Here is a 16,095-nt window from a genome sequence, read left to right on the forward strand (position 1 = left end):
ACATGTATACACGTGTTCTTCAGTCGCTGGAATCCATCTAATGGTCTTCAATATGATAGAGCTATGCTCAGAAACAATCATATATCAGCACGGTGATTGATTATCACCGAAAAGTTAGAACTTATTCAATTGTTAATCCATATTTTCTGGACTGAGCGATTTTTTTGCAAATATAATATCTATAAAAGTTTTATCCTAAAGAGAGACCAATAGATCTACTTTGAACCAAGTGATTACATGCTGCGCTGAATACTTCGACGGACTGACACATAATTAAAGTTCGATTTGCTCTGAACACAGTTGTGCTTCAATTTATTGTGAAAAAAGAATGTGCTCCGTAAATTGATCGTGGGTTTGCCCAGGTCGTTTTTCCTACAAATATCTCAGCCAAAATCGAGAATGATTCAGATCCATTAAAATACATGGTCGCCATAGATCCGGGCCCGTATTCACCAAACGATTCTTAGACTTAAGAATAAAGAATAGACTTAGAACCAAGAAAAATGTGTTCAGTGTTTGAATATATACAGGCCTCCACTGGTGATTATGTCATTAACAAAATGTTCTATATAAAGAATAATATAGATAGAGATGTTTACTGCAGAGTTTGACTCAAAATTAAAGAAATTCTTGAATATTCTAATTTAAAGAATTTTCTTTATTCTTAGACTTAAGTCTAAGAATTGTTTGGTGAATACGGTCCCGGTACAGGTTTCTCTGTAAGACTATACGAACATTGACGAGTGACGTCACGCGCACCTGCTAAATGACCCGTATTTTTCCCGTTTGTCGTTTATACGAATAAGGGTGTATTTCAACAGACAGTCCATTATGACGACACTTTTGTGACACGAAAATTGGAATGTGGCCTGCTGTGCAGTACGGTGACATTTACAATTATTTGATAAACACTCCTGGACTTTACACAGCAGAATCTTTGAAGGCGTATAAATCATTGGACGGGTACAACTTTTTCATTTCGGGACATGTTCACGAGGTTTTGTGAAACCTTGCGAACACTCTTTAAGTAATCTTTGTCTGATCTTCATGAAACTTGGTCTGAACACTTGTTCAAATATTTTGACCTGGTTTGAAAATGGTTTGTGTCCGTCGGAATTGATTTCGTATAGTTTTTAGCTGTGCGCGTTAGCTCACAACTAATGAAGAGAGGCAGTTTTGCAAGTCAGTCTGCTGTTAGCTACGCTAGGAACGATAACATCTGCCGGCTTATACTTCACCATTGGTACACTGCAGCAGACAGCCTGTATGTAAACAATAGGTTAAAGAGCTTGTGCGACGATATTGGCCAGGTTATCATTGAAATCTGTGCATATTGGCTGCTTTCAGGGAAAACGGGGCTTCATGCTGCATTAAAAGTCTGTCATGTGGGCAAAATGGTTGCTCAATAATTGAACGAAAATAGATAAAGTATTATATACACATAACACAACATGTACATTGTTATTCTTAAGCAAGGCAACCAAAATTCTAAAACTGGTTGCCAGTGCTGCAAACAATTGTGAAAAAAGAGACAAATTGTTGTTGTTTTGTCTAAGTTATCTCTATAACATAAATATGAGGATTAACAGTGCACGTACATCTCGATCTGAGCTTTAAGACACACTCTTTGTAAATTTGAATGGATTGTGTTCATTTCAAACTTGCGATATAAAAAGCTATAAATTAATTTTGAAAACTGAGTTGCGTCTAAGATTATGCAATATAAATTCAGCGAACAACATCAGTGCCTTCAGTGCTTTGATTAAATACCGGCAAGCCATCGGTCGTGGACATAAGTACCTCATTCGTACGCGCGAAACTCATTCGTTCTTTGTGTCATTCTGACGCTTTTAGAATCGTTCTTTCGTGTTGGCTGATTACAAGTCGCAAACACGAAAACAAACCAGAACGACAAATACACCCGCCAGAACGAGTAAAATGGCGACACATGTCAAATTTTTCGAGTTGGCGCCCTTTTTCAGTATGGCAGTTATATACATCTTTCTTTCGTATTGGCGTATTTGCGACAGTATTCAAACATGCCAACACGCAAGAATACTATTGCAGAAATCAGCCACCATATTCATACGATTTTGCGTTTAGTTTCAATTTTAGTTAACAAGCAAGTTTTTCTGTACTCGAGTGGGGAATAAAAAGCATGTCAAAAGATATTAACCAAAATTTCAACGATATCTATCGACGAAAACGTTCGCGAACGTTTGAGAAGTTTAACATATGTTAGAAGGACCGATATGTGCGTAAAAGGATACAGTTAAGGACGGGTGCCGTTTTACTAAGCTACTTACGCAATTCGTAGACTTACGCACGTATTTTAAATTCAACCTAGTTCCTTCAAATTCTTTCTACATTAAAATTTGGTATGTTTGAAATGAAATTCATAATATAATGTTACATTCTAAGTAAAATAAGTTTGCCTCAATCTGAAATTAATGAAATTCAATTATTTTAAAATATGTGCTTAAGTCTAAGACTTGCGTAAGTTGCTTAGTAAAACGGTACCCAGGGTCTATTCACATGTGACATTTGTAACTTGTACATGTATATATATTTATTCCATTAAACATTAAAACTTTGAAATTTTGGCAATATGTAAAAATTAGACTATTAACTAAAACACATAATAAAGTGTCAAGAAGGGTCTGTAATATTGGTTTGACCACATAAACGTGATTAAGTGTCCCGCAAGCGATGCTCATTTGTCCGCCCGTCTCTATCAAGCTTTTGCTGATCACATTTTATTTTGACATTCTTCAGCATTTTGCCGTTTCGACTTCATCTCCATGTCCTTCGTAATATTTAAGTTCGTTTGTAAATGATATAGAAGACTCAAAACTGGTTGACTAAAAATGCAACATAAAACATGATAATATAATATAAAACATGATAACGAATCCATCGTTTTTAGACGAATTGAATACAACTTATTGTAATAAAGATGTTAGATTATATTTATAACCATTTTGTTTTCGTCATTATTTACGTTGCGAATAGTTTCATAAAACATACAATTTAATTTCAAGCAACTGTTCGGTGATACTGCTTGGCCAAAATGTTTAATGATTAAATTAACAATTTATTAGAACCGTAGTAACGCAAACAAACGCAATAAAATACGTTTACACCCATATAAAAGGCTGTAATTCAGTGTTTGTAACTGTTCTGTAATATATGTTTCATATGTGTGTTATCTAGGAATGCCCATGTAAATCCCATCTGTTTCAACTATAGATTTGCTCACATGGGTGACCACATGGGTTAAATATGTAATAGCCTCCATATGCATATAATGGATGAACTTACGGTTAAGGTGATGCAATTGCATGACGTGTAATGCAACTATCCTTTGACTTAACCAATTTGTGTATTAGGGACACTCATATACAAACACAGGGCATTACATAAACAGCTTACATTTAGTCTTTTATACGTTTTGAATAAAAACACCATGATTACTACAATAAACACACGTTGCATTCTCAAGCTTTGAAAATATATCATTACTAACAATGAAAGTATTAAAGTCGTTGGACGCAAAACCAGTCCCTGCTATGAAGAAAAAGATAAAAAGATTAAACTATACCTATTAGGAAGTGGTAATTGTTTTAAAATCTATCGACGTGTTTATCATGGTACATTATACTAGGAAGGAATGTCGGCATAATTACCGGTAAACCCATTTTTTAACTTCATAAACTATAAAACATAGTATCAGACTATTCAATATCTATTAAACCTCCGTTCCATGCCGTAGTCGAAATTAAGAATAAGTGGTGAATTTATAATTCAGATATTAACATAATAACGCTGCAGCTTAGACGGCAATGGGGATTTAATTATCTGCTCGAATACATGTTATTTACGTCAAATCACCACCTTAGTTTGAACAAGTAAGATCTAGTGTTGCTACTGATCTGAGGGTGATGTTCTGCTTCAAAAGTACCCCGCACGTTTTTCAAATGAGAAGTAACAACCCATGTATTGAGCGACTCAAGAGTTATCAAGCATACATCGATGTGCTTGCATTTGGCCCACGCTTGTCTGAACTTAAAACGTCGCGATGGTTCTGTCACCGGTATATTAAATAAATGTTTCCTTCTTGATGACGAATTTTCTGAAGCGAGAGGTACACGTCCTTTCATTCTGACCAAAACAACAGCAATTTTTTAAGTCGGAGAAGAAAGCATTATAGTAGACGGGAATGTTTGTATAGTACAAAGGGTATGTTCGTGCCAGAAGAAGGGTTTTAACAATATTCTTCATATCTTTGATTTGGAATAATTCTGTTAAGTTGTATTGTCATTTTGTTAATAGAGCAGGAGAATGTCATTTAACGCTGTTGATACAACCATGGTCTTCCTGCGATCTACCATCAATTAATTTAGGTTGTTCTTAATACACATACACGTGATCATTGATTATCAATCAGGAAGTGATTGGTAGAAAACATTATTTTTTTATTGGCCTATATTTTAATCAATAAAAGGAAGTACCGGTAACGTTACCTGCAAGGATATAAGTTAGATTTTTTTAATTCGATTTTGTGGTACGCATATACTGCATTCAAACAAAGTTAAAACGTTCCAATAAAACATATTGACGCAGATATGGCATTAGTTCGAAACGTAGATATACCAAATGTCGCAGAAGATCCAAGGGCAAAGCTGATGTATTATTTCAAATGCATCACGGATGTACTCCAGTTCACAAGCGACAATCCATTTATTGAGCGTATCAAAATCTATCAGGCATACATTGATGTGTTAGGACCTATGTTGGAAGCTCTTCGACAAATGGTGGTGCTTCTGTCGCCCGACAAATTCTTGAGTAAATGTGTATTCGTTGACACTGAGTTTTGTACGACCGGTGGTGGTTGCCCAATTATTCTTACAAAGACTACAGCCATTCCATCCCAGTTCGCCGCATTGGATGGTGTACAGGTCGACGGAAATATCTATGTGGTGCAAAAAGTAATGATAGTTACACCGGAATGGTTGAGAGACTTTTACATTGTGCCTCTCATAATTATTGAAGAAATGATAAAAATTGAGCAACAAGAACAGCGGCAACGACAGAAAAGCTGCACATGCACTCTTCTATGAGAGATACAAACATGATAATACATATGGAAGAGGGAACATGATGATTCATTACAGGAATGCAGAACTTTTTTTTTCGATGGTGCTAATGGTGTTAATTGATGAAAAATATGAAAATTATTAAAACGTATACACAACAAATTGGTGACTGTTAGATGCATATTGGATGAGTATATTTATGTGTCGCTTAATACATATCAAATCAAGTTATGTACACTGTTCAATTGTAGATATAACATATTTTGTAGTTGCCAAAAATCTATATTTTCTTTCTTGATAGGGTTGGAATATTCAGAATTTAGTTGTAATTATGTTAAATGATATAATGTCCATTTAATTTGTGCTTGTATTTTTCTATGTATTTTTTTTTATAGAAGTTCTATTTTTTACTAGTTTTGTTCTGTATTTTTACTATTATAGCGCTGAACGATAAAGCTTCTAATTAAACTACAAATAAAAAATATGTGCAACTTGGTTATGAAAAATCTTTTGTTATTATTATTGAACAAATGTTGCAAAAGTTGTCACTACCGGGGTTTAACAATTCGCTCACGTAATTTTCATGTTTTAAATTAAAAAAAATAACGAAGAGTCAACAAGTGAAATAACTATATTACAACATAATTATAACTAAAGTTCATGATACTTTATCTAATAAATTTAAAGTTACTCGTGCTGGAGGTTTTAGTTTAATACATATACACGTTTTCAAGAAATCGTCGAACAAAGCGATAACACAGGAGAAAAAAATGGGGTTGCACTCCGACTAACAGCATTTTATCCTCATACAAGTTTAAAAATTACGTTGAATGACTTGAAATATTCATTTCCGTATTTTTTTGTTTACACGTGCCGGCGGATGGATATACAAAGGCATGGCCTAGATAATATACTTACCCTTAACAATCCTACTACACCAACGCTTCAGATGCACAAATAGCACGAAGAAAGTCTAACTTAGCATAGAAATATATGCCAATAAAAACAACAACAACTCACAGTTGGGTTAACAAGCTTACTATGATAAAACATGAAAACGTAACTTTAAAATGTTTCAGAATGCTTAGGGCTCGTCATGAATGAGTTCGTTAATGTGCGACTTTGTACTTGTTTGTTTTACTTCGTAATTCTGGCAAATATGGCTTCAATATTATCCAACCAAACACTGTGCTGTTGCATGAAATAGACACTGTAGATAAACAATCTCCAAGGAAGACTAAACATCTATTCAAGCCGAGTAATACAGCACAACTATTAATTGAACGACTTTATTTTCCAAACGTCAGCAACGTTTTGAAATGTTTTACAGTTCAAATCCTATTCATATGCATTATAATGTACATCTACATACATCCGTACATCTACAGACACCCGTTCATCTAAAAACATCCCTACATCTACAGACAACCCTACATCTTCAGACACCCGTACATCTTCAGACAACCGTACATCTATACACACCCGTGCTTCTACAGACATCCGTACATCTATAGACACCCGTACATCTTCAGACACCCGTACATCTACAGACACCCGTGCTTCTACAAACATCCGTACATCTATAGACACCCGTAAATCTACACCGTCAACGAGTTCTACTCAATAAGGTCATTCAGATGTGCGTGTGAGTGAAATTCGACAAAAAGTAAGAGGAATGGAAAACTCACATTTTTAGTATTTTTAAGGGACAATCAGACACAGGGCATAAATTCTGCAAAAACACGTCACAGCCAAAGTTCCTTTATGTTAAACAGGGACCTAGGTCCCTGTGTACAATCATCTTCACGTTAGTTCAAAAGTCACACAAGATGTTTATCTTGGTTTATTATTTGTGGAAAAACAGACCACTGACCATAGTTCTGCCAAAACTCATCACAGCCGAAATCCTTTCTTCACTAACTGTCATGCAGCTTTTAAAGTTTAACGAGATCAATCTAGTGGCAATAGTACACAATGAGTTGAAATCACTATCCAGAACGTGAAACAAAAACACAGAAAAAAGTTCATAATTCTGTCCAAAATAATGAAAGCCAAAAATTCATTTGATTAAGATAATGCAAACATAACGGCTTTACAGGCACCCGTGCATCTACAGACACCCGTGCATCTACAGATACATGTGCATCTACAGACAACCGTGCATATACATACACCCGTACATCTTCAGACACCCGTACATATACATACATCTCTACATCTACATACATCTCTACATCTACAGCCACCTGTTCATCTACAGACACCCATACATCTACATGCATCTGCGCATCTACTGAAACCCGAACGTCTACAGACACCCGTACATTTACAGACACACCTTCATCTACATACATGTCTACATCTACAAAAACCAGTGCATCTACAGACACCCGTGTATCTACAGACATCTGTACATCTACAGAAACTCGTACATCTACAGACACCCGTACATCTACAGACACCCATTCACCTATAGACACCCGTGCATATACATTTATCCATACATCTACAGACACCCATACATCCACAGACATTTGTAAATGTACAGCAACCCGCACATCCACATAAACCCGTATATCTTCAGACACATGTACATCTACGGACACCCGTACATCTACATATACATCTCTACATCTACAGACACCCGTACTTGTACAGACACCCTTACATTTACAGACATCCGTACCTCTACAGACACCCGTGCATCTACAGACATCCGTTGATCTATAGACACCCATTCATCTTCATACATATCTTCATCTACAGACACGCGTTCATCAACAGACACATGCCCATCTACAGACACCCGCACATCCTCAGACACCCGCACATCTACAGACACCCGCACTTCCACAGACACCCGTACATCTACAGGCACCCAAACATCTTTAAACACCCGTGCATCTACAGACAGGCGTACATCTGCACCTACCAGTAAATCTACAGACACCCGTGCATGTACAGACACCCGTTCATCCACAGACACCCGTTCACCTATATACATCCGTTTATCTACATATATCTGCAAAGCTACAGACACACATACATCTACAGACACTTGTAAATCTACAGGCACCCGCACACCCACAGAAACCTATACATCTTTAGACACATGTACATCTACAGACACCCGTACATCTAAAGACACCGGTAAATCTACAAACACCCTTGCATCTAGTGACACCCGTACGTCTACAGTCATCTGTACATCTACAGGAACCCGTACAACTACAGACACCTGTACATCTACAGACATCCGTACATATGCATAAATCTCTACATCTACAGACACCCGTACTTGTAAGACCTTTCAAACTAGATTCAAGTTGTAAAGGCTTCAATGCCAACGGTTAGATACTGATGAGCATCAAACAGCATAAAACCTGAACAGACTGCGAGTTAATAGCAGGCTGTTCGGGTTTTATTCTGTTTGCACATAGCCATTTTCACCTTGCTTCTAAGTGAGAAAGGGTTAAACTCTCGCATCGTATTGATACCATGCATTTGTCTGTTAAATGTTACTTGTGTGTAGCCTGATTTTGCAAAAGGAGCGAAATCAACTGCAATCACATTTGTTTTGTAGTTTAAGTCAATTAAACGTTTATTTGAGCTACTTTGTATTATGCAGAAGTCGCCAACTTGCCCAAAGTGTAATGGGCAGTTTATTGTGCAAGGTGAATATTTTTATAAAATTAATTTACAATCATGTTGTCGAAATAGCATATCTTCGGATGCATATGATTTCGGATATTATAGCTATCCGAAAAATGATTTATTTCTATAGCAAATTTCATGCCGATGAACACATAATTAGGTATCTAATGGCGACTTAAATATAAAGTAACATTATTAATTATATAAAGAATGAGTCTTTGAACAAATTCCACCATAACACTCCAGTGCCTTCCCCAGGAATTTGTTCAGGCGCCCCGGGGATGGGTTCGGGAGGGGTGTCCCCTCCCTACGTTGATTTTTTTTTAATTTAACTTGTCAATTCACGTTCTGTGGTGCGTTATAACTAAAAAAAACAGCGTCAAAAGACGTCATTTGGTGCGCTATGACTATTCAAAAAAATCCCCCAGTCATTTAAAAATATATTTTTTTTTATTGTTTAATTGTTTTAAAACTTTTCGCACATATAGTAAAATCCCGACTGGAACGATTCCCCAATAAATCCGTTTCAACCCGACTCTATTACTGTATACTTACTATTTTTCAAGTTTCTATTTATTACCCGATAATCCCGTTTATTCCGTTTTTATCAATCTCTTTCTGGTAAATATTTACGATAAAAGCTTTCAGTTATTTCTTTAACACAAACCTTGCCATTTTTTAAGTGACTATTTATAGATTTGATGAAATATTGCCTCTGAATATGCGTCAATCCCCTGACCTGTTGTGTGCTTGCTAAAACGCTCAATACACGCCATTTGTATGCAATAGACGCGACGTTCTACATGCTGCATAATTTTCGCGCTCTTTTTAATTGAGAAAAAGATTCGACACAAAATAAATTTGCACTGCTAATTTGAAGCAAAAATATTTAACGTTGCGGTAACATTTACATTCGGAAGTGTGTTTCGGATTAAAATCACGTTAACATCGACTTACGGTAATGGGTTTCGGATTAAAAATGTAATTATTCCCATTTGAGATTTTAACAAATATTAACCGTTGCGTTATAAATTCAACGATAATTTGTTTACACACTTTACGAGTCGAATAAATGTTTTGACGGAATTATGCATGAAATTCACGTTGCCCACGAGGATCATGGCCGGTTGCCATCATCAGTCTTCTAACTATCGATTATCGGACGAAACATTTACAAGTGTGCGTAATTAATTCAACGAAAATTTGTTAAAGCGCATTACGTGTCGAATAAAAGTAAGAAAACGAGGTGAATCAGTTCTATAAATGGACATGTTGAAATATACATGTACTGGAATTAAATAAATTGTTATCACATAATTGTAACTGGGAGTCATTTGCACAACTTACTCGCTATAATAATTAATTGTTTACCACTTGCAATTAATTTCTCGTATTAATTATGAGTCATAGGTAACACTTGTTTACAGTAAAAAGGTGTGATGATGATGCCCGAAACCGTCTTTAATGTTCTGTACTGTACTAATTACCGGTTTTGTATTACTCAAATGGTACAACTTCTTGCTAATCAAGCTGCGATAAACTCTTACTTCATGCCCGACGTCAATCAAAAATAATGGTCGATAGTTAACCCCGCCCTCATAAGCATTCGCGTAACCGATTGGACGATGAACTTCACAGTTTGACGACTGGAAAGTTACCAGATACATCCTTGTCAGCATTTAAATGACCGTGTAATGTGGCTGGAATAATCGATATGTGCGTCATGCTATTCTCTTATCAGTGGATTATCCATTACCCCATGTGGTGTTTATGGCGATTACTTGTGAAAGTAGGTACCGAGTGCTCTTTTAAAACAGGGAATATTGATACACTGATAGGGAAACCTTGATTTTTTTGGACAATCTCCACTTTCTTTTACTGAAGAATACACTGATTGGAAAATTTCAAGCGCCCCGGGGACTCTGATTTCCACTTTCTTTTACTGAAGAATACACTGATTGGAAAATTTCAAGCGCCCCGGGGACTCTGATTTTGAAATTCAAGCGCCCCGGCAAGGGGCGCTTAAATGGCCTGGGGAAGACCCTGCACTCCTTTTTCATTTAGCATGTGTATTGTCATTCTGGCCCAGTGCTTTCTGGGCACCGTGCTTTCCACATGCCATTAAATGGTCCCTCACCGTGGCACTTGAATTTAGAAATCAGAGTCAGGGGATATTTGACATTTTTTTTACAGAATAGTATATGTTTTAACAGAGCTCCAGATAAGGTACTCCTATAAATATGAGGTCGTTTAACGTTATTTTGCAATAGCATCGTTCCGACATGAATTCATGTCGGAAGCTTTAACGGCATCAAATTCATATAACAGCACAGAATAATCATGCAATAAATTATTAAACATAAAATATAAACATTATTTTACTAATTGCACTAGAAAAATGTTTATACAAACTTACAAGTAATGATAGTCCAGACCTTAAAACACTACCACCGTTCAAATTCCATATTGTTGCCATATAGCACTGTGTAAATTGAAAGTTGCATAATGTTACCTCATTGGTCGGTTATAAATACATTGTTTCTTTATATATAGTATTAGATTTAGACGAAAATAATAATTTACGTGGAATGTCATATAAGTTTTCCATGAAGACTTTGATCTTGCCGTGTGTGTTTATGGACGTTATTAATTATGTTATACTTATTTTTGTATTTCATTAAGAATTAGAACGTGAAGCCCTTTTTGTTAACTGTTTTTAGCAAACGATTCGCGGCTTAATAAGACACGGAAAATAGTTAAAGCGACACTTTCATTTAAAGGTTTCATGTGAACAATATTAAATGAAACCTTTTTTGGTATTAATATATTTTATTGACATGTAAATTTTCGATACTTGAAAAGGTGTTTAGTCTTTAAAAAGATGTCGCTGATATTGTTAATTTCAATAACTGTTAATATGCTTAATGTTGTATAAGAAATTGAATAGTTTCACTGAGTTGTATTCCCGCCTAAAATCCAATATCGTAAAACGCGCAACGGTTAAGAATAAGGTTTGAATAAGTTTAGGTATTCAGATCCGAATATCAGCAGCTGTGCCAGCTGGGAAGCCCCGTTTTGGCTTTAACAACCGCAAGCGAAACAACATACTTTTTTAAGTCTTGCACTTAAGACTCCATGATCACAAGTATAGGTCCCTGCTGTAGCGTATGACACCATAGTGTTAATTAGTATTGGTCGGCACAGTATCTGATCATAACGAGATAATTGGTTTGTGCTTAACACAGGGGCCATAAAACCACAGATCTATCAATAAACAAGATTATTGAGATATCTTTTATTGAACACCGCGATAAAAATGCTCAAACCACGGACTCTAGATTACACGGATAAGAAACATGGCAACATTCTCAGAATCATCACTGCTATATGTGTAATCACCTAACAATTCGTCTAAAAATAATTTATATATTTGAGTTGAAGACGATGTACTGTTGTATAAGTCTGAATAAACTATCTGTCTGCCTGTCTAAAGCTAAGCCGTCATCGTCCCAGTGAAAAAAATCTGATTTTGAATAGTTGGACATGATGCCCTGATGTCAAAATACGAAATGACCCGCGTAACACCGACCGTGATTTTCAAGAATCTTTAATAAATTTGTAATTTAAGGTAAATAACATTTCATATAATTATACATAATTCCCTCGTTGATAATTAACAGCAAACGATGAATGTTTTTGACACCCATTTTATTTCAAGTATGCATGCAAAGCCGAATAAAATCGAGAGGGTCCGCTATATACGCTGTTTCATCATAAATTTAACACCCTTTCTGTGTTATAAACAAGAGCTGAAATCGTTTATTTATTAATATTTATTTATTAAAAGCTTTATTGATATGTTTCGCGAACAAAAAACTACAATATATTCCATAAAAAATATAATAATCATGGCAAAGAAAATTCAATGGCCGGTTTCTAAACAAAAGCATAATCGCCAAGAACGTAGCATCAGTTCAGTGCGTTAGGAACGCGCGCTACTTTCTTCCGCCTTCATTCCTTAATTACTTTCGTTTTTAAACAATTTTTTTCTATCGTATACAGAATTCTATTCTCCTAAGCAAGATGTAATTTTTAAAACTGAACTCCAAATATAAACGCTACAAATTGGTATTAAGTACGAACATGTCAACCGTAAATCTAGATTCTAAAACTCCAAAACGGTATATATTTGCAAAAGTTAAAGTTATAACTCGCCGGGCTGTCGAAATCAGAAGAACGCTACAAATTGGTATTAAGTACGAACATGTCAACCGTAAATCTAGATTCTAAAACTCCAAAACGGTATGATATTTGCAAAAGTTAAAGTTATAACTCGCCGGACTGTCGAAATCAGAAGAAAAACTTAATATATATTTATATATCTGTTTACTACGTAACGTAAGCTTTCTAATGATATATAATTTGTCAAAATCGGCCGAGAAATGAAACTATAATTCAACAAAAGACGTGAGTGGGTACATCAAAATGTATAACCTCGGCGCTTCGCTGTATGCTAATTGTACAAGATCGATAGCCACAACACGGAAAAACACGCGGTGGTAAAACATAAAATGTGTATTTCTTGTGTTTATCTCGCTATAAATCCATTAATAACAACGGGAATATACTAAAACGTATATTTTTTGAAAGAGGAATTAATAAGCAACAAGATAACGTATAAAACAATAAAATCGGATGAATAGTTTTTGCATATGATTGAATTTACTACATTAAGGGTCAAATACTTGATTCATCTCCTATCAATATACACGCCGTGATACAACTGGTAGTTTTAACACACACATATAGGTTTCATTGAATTAAAAAGTACAGAAAGCTAAAAAGTGATGTGGTTTGTTTTACAACAACAATTGGTTATGTGTAACCTATTCAAAAAATAATTTCGTTCAAGATAATTCAATGTAATTCTATAAACGACAAACACACTTCGTGTGTTGTGTATGTTTATTTTTAAAATGTACATAAGTGGTTTAAAAGCACAAATTTTACACATTTAAGAGGTAATTGCTCACATTTATGTCTAATTAATGATAATTTTATGCATTAGCAAGATTTAACGTAAAAAACTGAAGTTTAAGTTGAACTCAATTTGCTACAGGAAAACGACGGTAGCCGTTTAGACGTAAGCGGGGTAGCTTACGTCTAATTATTTGGACTACAGATAAGGTTTTGTGAAATTCTCAACGTTAGTACCAGATTTTCAAAAATAATTCTAAACTCTGAAATTTTATTCTTAACGTTACTACTAAGTTTTGGAAAATAATTCTTAACTTTTCTAAATGACCTAAAAATAAATAATAATGGTTATTTTCATGCAAAAAATCAAAATAAACATACTAGCAACTTAATTGAAACGAGTTCAACAGTGTCCAAGGTTGGCGAAATCTAAAAAAAACTATACTTGTCCACGGACAACCATTTAGGAAAGTTAACTTGTCCGTTGCTGAACTACACTTGTCCGTTAATGTTTATATAAATTATATAGCATTTATTGGTTAATGTAAAACAATGTGGAATGTATATCAAAATGAGTATGATTTGCTAGTTTTGTTTATAGTTGTATTTCAATGGTACATTCATTATAGCAGTATATTATAAACAATATAAAGACTTTCTAAAACTTTTAATCTTGCAAAGCTAGTGTTATTAAAACATGTGTTGAACATAAGTACATCGTAATCTTAACAACTTAAACTAGTCCAATATGTCTACAACATCAGACTGAGGCTCTGCACCGCTACTGGTAGCAATTTGATTATCATCAACTGGTAACCATTGAAAATCTGTGAGCCAAGTTTCTTGAAAAGTTCTGGTGCGTTTACTTAGATAATATTTTTTATCATAATCATTCTTAGTTTTTTTGGGAGGTGAACTGCTCAAAGCTTCGGGTATCTGCTCCGTTGTTGAAGATTTAAAAAAAATAAAATGTTCCATTTTTACCATTAAATTCGTCTTAAATAACAAGGTAGACCGTGTTTTTATTATCTTACTTTGATACTATTTATTTCCGTCTGATTGTAAAAATAAAGAAACCAGTCTGTACACTGTCTAACAGTCGGGCCAAATGTTTAAAATGCTGCATGCTCCTGGTCTCTTATAGAATAAGGGAGATCACTGTGCAGGAGAGTGCCCGTATTTTAGCTTGATTGCTCCGCAAATAGCACTGACAATGTAATCGCGTATCAACATCCGGTTTTGTAAAACTTAATTAAGGCATTAATAAAATGTTTTTTTTGTATACCTTGACCCGACTTAAATAACTTGTTGTCCACGGACAACTTAATTGAAAAAATCAGTTGCCCAGACAAGCAAATGTACGACTCGGGCAACTCGGACATTTGATTTCGCCACCCCTGGTGTCTATTCAGTATTATACAATTTTATTTTTCAAATACCTTCATATGCCCAAACTGTGCTTAGATTGCATGCCTTTGATGAATTTTTACATATTTCACAATTAAAACGGGTCTCCCCTTCAATCTTTTCAACGATTGGCCACAGGAATTGTCCCTTCCACTTGTTCAATTTTTTTATCCCCTGCCAGAGACGGAGGGATATTGTTTTGGCGTTGTCCGTCTGTCCGGCTGTCCGTCCGTCCGTCCGGCACTTTTGTGTCCGGAGCCATATCTTGGAAGTTCTTTGGTGGATTTCATTTAAACTTGGTATGAGTATATATATGCATAAGAGGATGATGCACGCCAAATGGCATTGTACACCATCTGTTAAAAACAGACTTAAGGCCCTTTGTATCTTGAAAAAATGCTTTTTAGTGTCAGGAGCCATATCTTGGAAGTTCTTTGGCGGATTTCATTGAAACTTGGTATGAGTATATATATGCATAAGAGGATGATGCACGCCAAATGGCATTGTACACCATCTGTTAAAAACAGACGTATGGCCCTTTGTATCTTGAAAAAATGCTTTTTACTATAGGCACTTTTGTGTCCGGAGCCATATCTTGGAAGTGCTTTGGCGGATTTCATTTAAACTTGGTATGAGTATATATATGCATGAGAGGATGATGCACGCCAAATGGCATTGTACACTATCTGTTAAAAACAGACTTATGGCCCTTTGTATTTTGAAAAAATGCTTTTTACTATAGGCATTTTTGTGTCCGGAGCCATATCTTGGAAGTTCTTTGGTGGATTTCATTTAAATTTGGTATGAGTATATATATGCATAAGAGGATGATGCACGCCAAATGGCATTGTACACCATCTGTTAAAAACAGACTTATGGCCCTTTGTATCTTGAAAAAATGCTTTTTAGTGTCCGGAGCCATATCTTGGAAGTTCTTTGGCGGATTTCATTGAAACTTGGT

The 16,095-nt window shown here is 35.4% G+C and overlaps 1 protein-coding gene across 2 annotated transcripts in view; it reads left to right on the forward strand.

The window, feature by feature from the left end:
- The first annotated feature begins 8,607 nt into the window (after positions 1-8,607).
- The window catches only part of LOC127850272 (RING finger protein 17-like), a 121,783-nt gene continuing 114,295 nt past the window's right edge, over positions 8,608-16,095 (forward strand). For both annotated transcript variants that reach the window (XM_052383165.1, XM_052383166.1), the window contains exon 1: positions 8,608-8,770. In XM_052383165.1, the coding sequence (XP_052239125.1) occupies positions 8,719-8,770 (52 nt within the window). In that variant the 5' untranslated portion in view covers positions 8,608-8,718. The remainder of the gene's footprint in view (positions 8,771-16,095) is intronic.

This window comes from Dreissena polymorpha, chromosome 11 (assembly GCF_020536995.1).
Source record: "Dreissena polymorpha isolate Duluth1 chromosome 11, UMN_Dpol_1.0, whole genome shotgun sequence".
Taxonomy (NCBI): domain Eukaryota; kingdom Metazoa; phylum Mollusca; class Bivalvia; order Myida; family Dreissenidae; genus Dreissena; species Dreissena polymorpha.